The 12857-nt window shown below is 45.5% G+C and overlaps 1 protein-coding gene across 2 annotated transcripts; it reads left to right on the forward strand.

The window, feature by feature from the left end:
• The first annotated feature begins 2928 nt into the window (after nt 1-2928).
• Nucleotides 2929-11953, forward strand: HEMGN (hemogen). Of its 2 annotated transcripts, none has more exons than XM_077345494.1 (4): nt 2929-3137; nt 7488-7584; nt 9170-9486; nt 11748-11953. In XM_077345494.1, exons 1-4 carry the CDS (start codon nt 3056-3058, stop codon nt 11840-11842), a joined length of 591 nt encoding a protein of 196 aa, XP_077201609.1. In that variant the 5' UTR covers nt 2929-3055; the 3' UTR covers nt 11843-11953. The 2 variants fall into 2 exon arrangements, with proteins under 2 accessions (XP_077201609.1, XP_077201610.1); XM_077345495.1 differs by having other exon boundaries at nt 2931-3137; nt 7488-7572.
• The last annotated feature ends 904 nt before the right edge of the window (nt 11954-12857 follow it).

The following is a 12857-nucleotide window of genomic DNA, read 5'->3' on the forward strand; positions in this document are numbered from 1 at the left end:
CTCTGGTGCTTCATGTCCCACAAATTCTTAAAACAATCTTGTTCCTGCCTGATAAAGATAATAATATTAGGAAGACCTAACAAGGGATGGCTTGGCTCTGTCAAGGAAGCCACTTGAACAAGGCTGTCAACAAAAGGATGTTTGGGAAAACATTACCGTATGGGAGAACAAAATTGGAGTCCAAAGGCACCTTTAAGACCAGCAAAGTTTTATTCAAGGTGTGGGCTTTTGTTTAGGACGACCCCATAAATTAATTCAGGTCTGGACTTTTGTTTAGGACGACCCCATAAATTAATTCAGGTGGTGGGTAGCCGTGTTGGTCTGAAACAGCAGACCAAAGCTTGAGTTCAAGGACACCTTTAGGACCAATAAAATCTCCAACCTTGAATAAATCTTTGTTGGTCTTAAAGGTGCCATCGGACTCAAATTTGGTTCTGCTACTTCAGGCCAAACACAGCTACCCACCTGAATTAATTTATGGGGTTTTCCTAAGTCAAAAGCCACCTAACACGCACACGTGTTACTTCAATCACGTCAAAATGAGCCAGGTAGGTGCCCAACTCCATTTTGTGAATTCTGCCCCAAACACAGGTAGAGAAAGGCAAAGGGAAGCAGGAGCCCCCGCCTGGCTCCTTTCTGTCCCACGTTTGTCATTTCTCCTTTAGCAGCTAACGGCCCCTGATCTCAATTCTCAACGTGAATTCAATTCTCACCGAATATTTGAATTGGTCTGGAAGCATCCATGCCAAGTAGAAATCATGTATATGGGCATTCTGTGCCACAAGACATTATGCAAACGAAGGCTTGAAGGCTAGCCAATGACTTGAGACCTTAACAATGGACCAATCCGTGGGCTCCGTTATGGGCCAATCAGGTTCTTTGGTGGGCTGCCTGAAGTGTATATAAGTCCTATGTGCTCCAGTGTTTGCTGTTTGGCACTTGGAGCTGGGGATGGATTCAATAAAGAACTTTCTGTTTTCGAAGAGCTTGTCTGTGTCTACCAAACCCGCAGACAACAGACATATTCAACTAATTTTAGCAGAGAGACTGCTGACCAGCCAGCTTGGACAAATGTAGCCGAATCACGTGCAAGGGATCTCCTGGATGTACAGAAATGGGTGAACTCTGGTCTGTCCCAGGAGGCAGGTGGCAGTTCCCCAGGCCATTTCTCAGTTCCCCATGCCTCTTCCAGACTCTACCCCACCTTCCCCGAAGGCCCAAGTAATCTGCATCAAGCACAAGGGAGGTGTCCCGCAATGCGGAGGAGGGAAATACTGGCTCACAAGGACTTTGAATCCAGAGTTAAATGGATATTGAAATGGGGTAGGATTAAACCCAGCCACAGGACATGGTTTAAGAGTGGTGAAAAGGGCCAGGGTAGGAACTGGGACCAAAATGTTAGGTGTCCGCAAAATATAAATAATCAAATTATATTAACTTTTATTGTGCACAATTTATAATGTTAAAAAGTTAAAAACACTCAGGGGTGGCCAAACTGCGGCTCTCTAGATGTTCATGGACTACAATTCCCATGAGTCCCTGCCAGCTTAGGCTAATCATTGAAATTACATCATATGCACCATGCAATGCTATACCTAAAGCGTTCTGACCCCAAAATGGGTCTTCGTCAGAGGTCTAATCCTGAAGACATGTATGATACGGCAGAGAATGCAGATAGCAGCCAGTAAGGTCCCCCCCCCCAAATTACTTCATTTGCCTTCATACATGCACAGAAGCTACTGACACACACCAGAACTTTTTAGCAGCTTTGTAGAAGGAGGCTTGCCCTTGATAAATAGACATCTATCAGTTCCATTTTAATTGAACTTGTAATTCATAGAGAATAGAGAATAAATTATAATTTTTAAAAAACCTTATTGGCTGCTATCTGCCTTCTCACAGAGCTCTCTCAGCATCATCCACCTTAAAGGGTGTTCGTGGTGCAGAGAGGACTTTGAGACTCCTTTGGGTAGTAAAAAGTGGGGTACAAAAAACCAGCTCTGGGCAAGACCAGTCTGCTGACTCATCCCCAACCGTGTAAGACCCAGACTAAGCCTCCTTGAAACACAAAATGTGAACGGAAGTAGCCACGCACCTTGCGGGCACAAGATAGATACTGGTGGGCCCCATCATACACACGGGGACCATGTTGGACACTCTTTCCTTACATTATAATTGGGGGGTTATCTGCATTACCAAGGAGAGATGAGGAAGGCTTTCTGTCAAAGTGCCCTGCGAGTAACTCAATTTTTAGGCATGCATGAGCTCAATTCAAATCAGACACATGGCGTGCACCATTTTCCCAACCTGAAATGGCCCCAAGGAGCTGGTGTGCTACCCCCCCCCCCCAAAATTAGGGAAAGGTCAGGTGAGCTGGTACCTACGCATTATTCGGCAGCTGAAGCGGCCGTTCCCACCCAGCTGCCGAATCACACAACCCTACGGTAGTCAGTGAACATGCACCAAGGAAAGGAACCCCCCAAATCTCTATGGTGAAGACCACTGAGATTTGTGGGTATATAGAGCATTGTCCGTCACTTCCAAGTCCCAGCCTCCTACCCATACTTTCCCCCGACACATCAGTGGAGAAGGGAGACCACTGTTCCCATCCCTTGAGGACTTCTGGTTCTAGGATCCCCTGGCCCCAACGCTGCTGTTCTGGCTGGCAGCCAGTTGGTGGCTTGGAGGTCTCCCTCCTAAAAAGGTTCAGGAGGATGCCCTGTGCTCAAAATGCCTGAGAAGTAACGGATTTTTGGGGGGACGAAAGCAGTATTTCTTGTGTGGAGTGGGGTCTGGGAGCAGGCATGTTCATGTCTGGCAGGCGTCTGCTAGGCTGTGAATTTAAACACCTTTGCAACCTGATAAGGAAAAATAGTATTGACACACCAGTGTCCAAGAGAGATAAGCTGCTTTGGGCGGGTAAGCCTGCTTCTTTCCCCCCTTCTTTTTCTGAACCTCTCCCTTGGCAAGGAAGCACTCGGTGGCTTAGATGACTCCATGGTGCAGCTAAGCTCTTCGACATAGATTTCCTCTTTGGAAAAAGGCAGCCTTGCCGATGGAGAGGTTAGAAAAGGACCACTCGTATTCTGAACACCCACAGCAGTCTGAGACCGCGACGGAGGAGTATGACATTCGAGGTAATGAGGCTTTTTCTTGGGAAAGCAAACTTCTTAACGGGTACTGTACCGCGATTCAGTTAGATTAGGGGCTCCCCAAATGGGTGGTATGCGCCACCCCCCCCCAGGGTTCCCACAGTTCATCCCCTACAATGTCCTTAATAGGTTATTTGGGACTTTTAGGTCTATTTATGGTCTCAGGAACCAGTTGGGGGGGAAAGAAGGGTTAAAACAGCAATAGGTGGTACTTGCAGGGGAGAAACTAGTGACTGACAGACCGTCCTCTGTCCCTTAATTCCTGGACGAGTCAAGCAACAGGGTCAGAGCCCCACTGTTTCCCTCATAACCTCTCAATTCTAGCCTTTACCAGGCTTTTGAAGGCTGGTAACAGCTTTCCTTTCATTGCCTGTCCTGTAACCCAGGGGTAGTCAACCTGTGGTCCTCCAGATGTCCATGGACTACAATTCCCATGAGCCCCTGCCAGCAAACGCTGGCTCATGGGAATTGTAGTCCATGGACATCTGGAGGACCACAGGTTGACTACCCCTGCTGTAACCGCCCATCGAGTGGTAAATGCTGAGGATCTACAAGTGTGAAGAGTTCTTACAACCAGCTCCATTGTTAGATGAAACACAGGCTACAGTGGTCAGTTTAATGTACAGTAGACAAAGGAGAGCCTCCAGCCACAGGTCACTGGGTGGGTATACTCAGGTGACAGAAGAGGGTCAGTTACAAGTGTACAAGAATGTGCCAATTTTCATTTGTTGGTTGTGAGAAGATCAAGTGAGCACACTCTCACCTGTCTAGCTCTTGTTGGGACGCTAGCTGTATGTCTTGAAGTGTTCAAATACTGAACCTCTGATTCCTTTGTGACAAGAAACAGGCTGGGTTTTTTTTATTGTTTATTTTGTTTTTGGGGGGAACACAGTTGTGGCTTTGTTATACTTGTTCCATTAACTTCAGAAATGGCAAGGGAAAGGTGGGGAATGGAACAGACAATCCCCTCCCCTTGTACTATACAACTTGAGATAAACTTAACAAAATTTGAGTCCAACGAAGATTTATTCAAGTCGTGAGCTTTGGTGTACATGCACGCATCCTCAGACAATAGAGCAGGGATCATAAGAGAACAACTATAAGGAGAAAGTAAATTTGTGGCAAATTCATAAACAGCATCACAACATCCTAAATATGCAGTATGGTAATTCCTTGGTAGAAAAGCAAATCAGCCCTTTGGGTTCAATTGTTCTTCACAAAAAACATTGGGGCAATAAAATGCTTCAAGTTATCTGCATGTACACAAAAATTCACGCCTTTGTTGGTCTTAAAGGTGCCGCTGGACTCAAATTTTGTTCTGCTACTTCAGACCAACACGGTACCCACTTGAGATAAACTTGTTCATTTCCTGGTCCGGCCTGTTGGCGGCAGCGTTATTATTGAGCTTGATCCTTACCAGAAGACTGTCTCTGGTCAATGCTGACAGAAACATTGGCCCTCGTTAACACTGTCTAGACCAGGGGTAGTCAAACTGCGGCCCTCCAGATGTCCATAGACTACAATTCCCAGGAGCCCCTGCCAGCAAATGCTGGCAGGGGCTCATGGGAATTGTAGTCCATGGACATCTGGAGGGCCGCAGTTTGACTACCCCTGGTCTAGACAGCCCAAGTTCCCAAATACTGAAGAACTGAGTGATGGAAGGAAGAGTCTCCCATAGACTTCAGGGCCTACACAGTTATGCTGTTGAGGGATAAGCCAACGACTCCTTAATTGGGTCCAGATGCCCTTAATTGGGTATCTGGGTTGCCCAGATACAAGTTGGGAATTTGAGGATAGAGACTGGGGAGGACAGGGACCTCAGCTGGGGTCCTGGAATGATAGCACATCTCCGGACTAAAGAGATCAGTTCCCCTGGAGAAATTGGCTCTTTCCCCCAGCAGTCCTTTTGACTGCAAGAAAGATCATACTTGAAGCTGCAGGACCTTCATAAGCAAACAGCCACGTAGGTAGGAAGGCCACAGTGAGGAGCAGAACTCAACATAATCATAATATAACATTATATTGTTATATTGTTATATTGATTTTGATATTGATTTTGATAGTGTTCTATGTGAATGTTGAAAAATGTTTTATGTAAACCGCCCAGAGCCGTAGGGAAGGGCGGTATAAAAATATAAATATAAATAAATAAATAAATAAATAAATAATCACATTTTCCTCAATTTATTATTTATTTATCATATGGCGGAGTTACACACAGGAAGCCTATAATTAAATAACATATGTAGCCAAGTAGGTACAGTGGTGTTGCCAGAGAGACCGGGCAGTCCCCCTCAATACTAATATCTAAGTTTTTCAGCGCACTTGGGGGAGAGTATGAAGAGCTCCATCACATCTCCTTGGAAATTACGATGTTCACATTCCTGTGACAGAACCGAAATAATTTGGCGGGCTGCACTGCAGTCGCATTTGGAAACTAGCATTTTGCCTCATTTAAACAACATTTGCACAACCATCTGTTCCACATTTTCCTCTCTCTTCTGCTCAGGGAGCTCAATTTGTGAAAGAGGAAGAGGGGAGCCATTTTGCATGGCTTTCTCTCATCGTGGCCTCCCAACCCATGTGGCTTTCTCACAACTTAGGTCCTCGGACACCAGGCATCATCTTTCCAGATGTCAAAAAGGACTTTGTGGGGGGGGGAGGGGATGGAATGCAGGGAAAATCCACATTACTCCATACCTTATACTGGCAGTTGGTTAGAGCCAATGCAATAAAAGCACTACTAAAATTTTCAAGAAGATAAAAAGGCAGGATAAACTGACCAGTCCTACAATTGACTTCAGCATCAGAGCAAGGGTACATCGCCCTCCCAAAATCATACCTAATTATGATCATCCTTAACTGCTGGGCTGCGTGGATGTTTTGCTGAAGGTCAGCATGCAATGTGAGCCACCAGGTTAAACTGATTGTACCGGTTGTATGCATGACAGGTTGTGAACCGCCCCAAGACAGCAGGCCCGATAGGGGCGGTCCATAAATATGACTAATAAATAAACACTAGCTTTGTGCCTGTCAAGGGATTGGCAACCTCCATCATTTTTCAAAAACAAAAAGGTTTATCAAACACCTGCCGTGTGCTTGGATATATTAAAGAGTCCTTCACTGAGAAGAAACGGATGTGATGAGCATTCCTTGGGATGGTTTTTATCCTAGGGTTGCCAAGTAATCCCTTGGCCACTAGTGGGGGATGGGGAAGGGTACGGTTGCCAGATCCAGCTTGGGAAACGCATGGAGATTTGGAGTGGATCCTTGGGAGAACAGAAACTTTGATGGGGTACAGTACCATACAGTCCGTTCTCTGCATCCATTTTCTACTTGGGAACTGATCTCTGGAGTCTGGAGATGAGCTGTAATTCTGGGAGATCCCCAGGTCTCCCCTGCAGGCTGGCACCCCTATTTTAATCCCATCATTCCCAGTGGTATACGTGCTCTAAAGGAAAAAAAATCTGCCGACAAAAATTCTCACCCCTTATGTAGAACATCCATATAAGGGGCGAGAATCTTTGTTCCCTGCCCCTTCCCTCCTCCACTCCACCCCCTCTCCTTACCTGCTGCCTCCGCTCTCCTAAGGGACGTTCCACATCAAAAATCCTGGAGAGACACTGGAGTGCAGTAGGAATGTCGCTGTTTTCTCCACTCCTGAAATGGCTTTTCCAGTCCCTTGGAAATCTGTCTCTCTAGCTAAGCCAACACACTCTCCCATTTAGCTGAAAAGCATTCCAGGGTTGTCCTGGTCTAGAATTCTCCAGGCCTGCAAATGTCTACTTGGGGGTTATTTCCCACTTGGTAGTGGGGTAGTAGTCTATCATTACAACCACATTTTAATTCTACCCCAAGGTTTTTAGGGTACAGGGTTCCCTTGTCCCCATGTGCTTCTCCCAACAACCCTGCAAGGCGGGTTAGGCAGAAGCTGTGGCTGGCCTGAAGTTCTCCAGCGAATGCCATGGCTGTGTGGAGAGTTGAAAGTATACCCCTATAAACTTTTGAAAGTTTATATGAGTATACTTTCAACTTGTTTATTTATTCTGCAGAGCAACCACTGATGAATATAGACAGAAAGCGGGTTATTTAACCTAGGATCCCGTTTTGGTTGACTCTTTATGATTGACTCTTCATTTGGAATTTTATTAATAATACAGAGAGGACTACAACATTACTTTGCCTTGTGACTCCTTTTTTCTTCTGAGTTCATATTGAGGAATCCACGGTTCTGTACTTGATGTGTGGAGATTTGAACCTGAGGCCCCCAGATACTCTTAGCCACTCCATCCGGCTGCCTCTCCTAACGTGTTCTGCATTACTTCCCTCTTGCAGAAACTGTTGTCATCACACGCCGTTTGAGAGACCGAGAGCTTCTCAGAAAAAGGAAAGCAGAAGCGGAGGAAAAAGACACTCACCAGTGGGTTCTGGGGTAAAGAAGGCAGATGAGAAAGTAGCATTTTATTAGAGCAGACAAGAAATCTGTTGTTTCCCCTGCGTTGTGCCCTGGTTAAAAACACACACATACAACTTTGGTATTGCAAACCACAGTGGCAACCATTTTCTCCCAGATGCAGGAATATTCACAAAGCAAAAGCACATTCTTCTGTGCTTGCCTTTTTGCCTGGATGACTCGGTTTATCCTTGTCGCCATCTGTAATATCAGGAACAACAGAAGACACCAGCTTTGCTTCAGAAAGGTTTTTATTTAGCTCTCTGGCCCATTTTCTCTCTCTGGCAGGGACTTCTTGCTGTTTGCCTCTTGATTGGCTTACTCAGTTACAGATTGCCATACACCAAAACTCTTAGACATGCAAAGCAGAAATTTGCCCCCTAGAGGCCGATTGTATACATTGCAACACCTTTTGAATTTATACAAGCCCAGACAGTACCATAGTGGCTGGCCTTAATCAGTGGACGAATTAGTCACATAATTCCTGCAAAGTTAAGGTTGCCAGCTCCAGGAAGGGCAATTCTTGAAGATTTGGGGATGGAGCCTAGAGACGATAGGGAGGATCTTGATGGAATATAATGTGCTCCAATGCAGCCATTTCACCAGGGAAAGGGATATCTCTAATTCTGGAGGCTGACCTCTCTGGCAGGACTCCTTCAAATGGTTTAAGGTGATGAAGTTGCAGGAATAGGGGTGCACAGGTAGGCCTGCATGTCGATCTTAGGGAGATTTTAAAAATTCAATGTATTCTCTGTGAATAACCTCAAAGAAAGTGGAACTAATAGATGTCCATTTATCAAATAAGTAAGTAAGTCTCCTTCTCCATGCCAGTAGCTTCTGTGCATATGTAATTTTTATCTCACTGGATGCATTTCTTAATGTATCACACATGGGCTCAGGATTAGACCTCTCAGGAAGACCCATTTTGGGGTAGAGATGCATTAGGTCTATTGCTGGAGGACTAGCGTTATATGGTACATTTATTGTGATTTCAGTGGGCTCTGTCCGTGTTTTTAACTTTTTAAGTTGTTAAGTTGCAGACAAGAAATGTTACTTTAATCCAGGGGTAGTCAAACTGCGGCCCTCCAGATGTCCATGGACTACAATTCCCATGAACCCCTGCCAGCCGCAGTTTGACTACCCCTGCAATCTGTATGTTTATATTTTGTGGACACCTAACCTTTTGGTTCCCAACTACTGGTTGCTTAGGTTTGGTTTTCTCAATTTGTGGGTGGAGCTTGGAATGGGCGGGGTTTGAGGACAGGAGGGACCTCTGGAGTACAATACCATAGAATTCACCCTCCAAAGAAAAGTATCCTTGTAGCCTGAGAAGGGCATGGTCTGGGAAGGGACTTCAATGGGGTGGAATGTCATAGATGCCATGTTCCAATGCAGCCCTTTTCTCTAGACGAACTGGTCTCTGCCACCTGCTGGAGAGAGGTTGAAAGCCCAGGAGGTCTCCAGCCACCACCTGCAGGTTGGCAATCCAGCTTGGGAGGCATTGCTTAGTTCCCACAACTTCCTTCCTTGCATCAATGTAATGGCTTCATGTACAACTTGACAGGGATCAGAGCAAGAGCAAGAGGACACGGAAGGGACGAGGAGCTGGGAGAGGCCGAGGCCGGCGCCAGACTCCAGAACCGCAGGCGGAATCACAGCCGGGGGGAGCAGAGGAGGCACATGAGCCAACGGTGACCCCGGTAGAGCAGAAAGCGGGGCCCTCTCTGGATCCCCAGGTGGAACCTTCTCCTGATGCCGGAGTGGAGTTTTCTGTCCATCCCCAAGCGGAGACCTCTGCTCCCTTTGTGGAGACCGAAGAGCTGTATACTCCGAAGGAAGTAGTGGAAACACTCTCAGCCGGGCCCGCAATTTGTCCGATGGGTAAGAAATCTGCAACCTTTGGGGATCTAACAGCAGAAGAAAGAACCTACCCTAGGCTATAATTAACAGTTGAACAATTTAACAGTGAATCAAAATAATAATACAGTTTATCGAATCTCTTCTTTAATGGTAAACAAACAACCAAAACGGCCTCTAGATTTGTACCGTTTTCAATGTGGCATTTTCATCAGTGGTTGTTTCCAACTGGTATCTGCTGAGGATCTAGTCCTTCACTAATTCTATGATCTGTTGTTCTTCACTTAAATTTTAACACTATATATATATTGGCCTTAAGCTCAAAGGTATGAGGAAGCTTAGTCAAAAGACTAACAGGCCAATATATATATAGTGTTAAAATTTAAGTGAAGAACAACAGATCATAGTGATGGACTAGATCAGGGGTAGTCAAATTGCGGCCCTCCAGATGTCCATGGACTACAATTCCCAGGAGTCCCTGCCAGCGAAAGCTGGCAGGGGCTCCTGGGAATTGTAGTCCATGGACATCTGGAGGGCCGCAGTTTGACTACCCCTGGACTAGATCCTCAGCAGATACTAGTTGGAAACAACCACTGATGAAAATGCCACATTGAAAACGGTACAAATCTGGAGGCCGTTTTGGTTGTTTTTTTTAACAATAAGGACGAGATAAGATAAACTGTATTTTTATTTTGATTCATTGTTAAATTGTTCAACTGTTAATTATAGCCTAGGGTAGGTTCTTTCTTCTGCTCTTATATTAATTTCGGACCAACCCTTGAGAATCTGGCACTGGGCGTTCGCTTGGGAAGAAATGTGTTAGAATGGAAATTAGTCTGATACCTAAGTGGCACCCACAAAGGACAGTTGCCAACTCCAGTTTGGGAAATTCCTGGAGATCTATGGGTAGTGTTTGGAGAGAGACCTTCGTGGAGAAAAATGCAGGACATATTTTGTAATGGAGATCCACCGCAACAAGCATTCGTCCCTGAAGTTAGAAATCCAAACCCTTTTCTATCTCCTTGGTAGGAAGACCAGTGAAGAACAGAATAAGCAGGGCTTTTATTAGCTCCATGTTCAAAATGCATTATGATGGCTGTGTGCTTATAGGAAAAATCAGCTGTGAACTGGCCCAAGAGCACAAAGTAATCCAGGATTGGGATCTAATAGTCCGGGGAATTGAGATGGCTCATCTGTTGAAGCATATGGATACCCCAAAGACGGAAGCAACCCTGCCTCACCAAAACGGAATATTAGCAATGCGATAGTAAACAGAGTTATTCCCTTTTAAGTTAATTGGGATCAAAGGGCTTAGAAGAGTGCGATTTTGCTTAGGCCCTGACCTGGATGGTTCAGAGAAGCCTGATCTTGTCAGATCTCTGAAGCTAAGCAAACTAACCCTGGTTAGTGTTTGGCGGGGAGACCACCAAGGGAGATCAGGGTTGCTATGGAGAGGCAGGCAATGTCAGGTTGCCATAAGTTAGCCATGACTTGCCAGCACTGCCTGTCACCAGTAGGTTCTCTAGAAATCAATCAATCAATGTCAATCAACCAATCAATCAATCAATATTTATCATGGATGAAGAAGGCCAAGCTTTCTCAGCCAGGGCTTTATGAAACCCCGGGGTTTCTTGAGGACCCTGAAAGGGTTTCCTGAATGGGTGGGAGCTAATTAATTTTTTAGATATTTTTACATTTATTAAACATTTATCAGGTGATATGACCATATATGGTCATGCCAACCTGTCCACCCCTTCCAAAATGGCCAACGATGGGCCTGGGGGTGGGTGGGAAGGAGAGGGGCCCTGGGTGGGCAAGTACACAGGTCTGCTTCCCAACCGTATTCTGCATGACTGTGCATGATTGGGTTTCTAGAAGCCTGAAGAATGTTTCAGGGGTTTCTCAATGGTCAAAAAGTAGAGAAAGGCTGCTTTAAGCTGATCCTGCACTGAGCAGGGGGTTGGACTAGATGGCCTGAATGGCCCCTCCCAACTCTATGATTCTGATTCTATCAGAAAAACAATTATCCTGCCTTTCATATCTTGAGTTCAACACAGCTTATATAATGTATTTTAACAGACATAATAATGATAGCTATACAACTTAAAAACAAATCAAAAGCACAGCGCCCACACACACACAAAATTTAGAACCAGAACCACAACTGGACCTTCTCTGTCACACTGTTTCGGCAAGCAGTGACTATGTTGACTTTCGTGATTAATCTTCCTGAAACACTTTCGTTCCTAAGCAAAATACTAAGGATATTTTTCTTTCTTTTTAAGTGGAACTACAGCAGACATCCCAATCAGAAGAACCAGAAATTCCGGCATCTGTGGAAAATGACCATTTGGAACAAGAGTTCTATCCCTCTCTTTAATTTAAAAATTGGCATGCGGGCAATAGTTGTTTCATTCCAACGTGAAACGCTGTTGGAATACACGATCCTTGTTATTCTTACGTGAGCAATAAAAGCAAAGGGGAACTCTGCTGTCACTCTCTGCAATTTGTTGAAAGAACAACGTCCTTAAAGTGTTCAGCTCAGCCGGCAAGGGCTCTGAGAATCACGGAAGGCTGACCAGGGAAGGGCCATTTCTGTCTTAAACCCAAGGACGGTAAAACTGAAGGATCTCACTGGATGTTTTGACTGTTAAGATGAAGGCAAACCAGGATGGTATCTCACAAGGAGACAGTTGTGGGGAGAGGAAGGAGAGAAAAACTCTTTTTGAGTACTCCATTTTTCACTGTCTGAAGGAGTCTCAACGTGGCTTACAATTGCCTGCCCTTCCTCTCCCCACAACAGACACCCTGGGAGGGAGGTGAAGCTGAGAGAGCTCTGAGAGAACCATGACTGGCCCAAGGTCACCCAGTTGGCTGCAGAAGTGGGGAATCAAACCTCGTTCTCCAGATCAGAATATGCCCCTCTTAACCAAGACACCAAGTTGGCTTTCCACGCCAAGCTGGCAGTCAGAGGATTAGAGCCTCTGCATGTGGCTGTTCCCCTCAGGCTACACCTCACCAGGGACTTGCTGAATAGTAGAGTGTGCGAGAGTTTGCTATCCTTGATGTGGCTGCTACCAGTCTTTGCCTGGAGTGCATGAAGACTGTGATTGACCTGGTATAGAAAAGGTTCATTCTCTTAAACAAAAGGCTTATTCCTCCAGTGGTGAGAGACTACTTGCCCTGGCAAACAAAGTCAATTACTGAGGCGTTGTTCATACCTGTTGCAAGTCACCGAAGCCTCACAGAACTGGCTTTGTCAAGAAAATGTAGAACAGTGTAACTCCCAGCCATGTGAGAGAAAATCTGAGAATTTTCAGACTCTTCCCCCCCACCCCATTAAAGTTGTTTTTCTTTCCAGAGGCAAGCTACCAACCTGCCGTGCAGAATCAAAT

This window comes from Paroedura picta, chromosome 7, assembly GCF_049243985.1.
Source record: "Paroedura picta isolate Pp20150507F chromosome 7, Ppicta_v3.0, whole genome shotgun sequence".
Classification (NCBI taxonomy): domain Eukaryota; kingdom Metazoa; phylum Chordata; class Lepidosauria; order Squamata; family Gekkonidae; genus Paroedura; species Paroedura picta.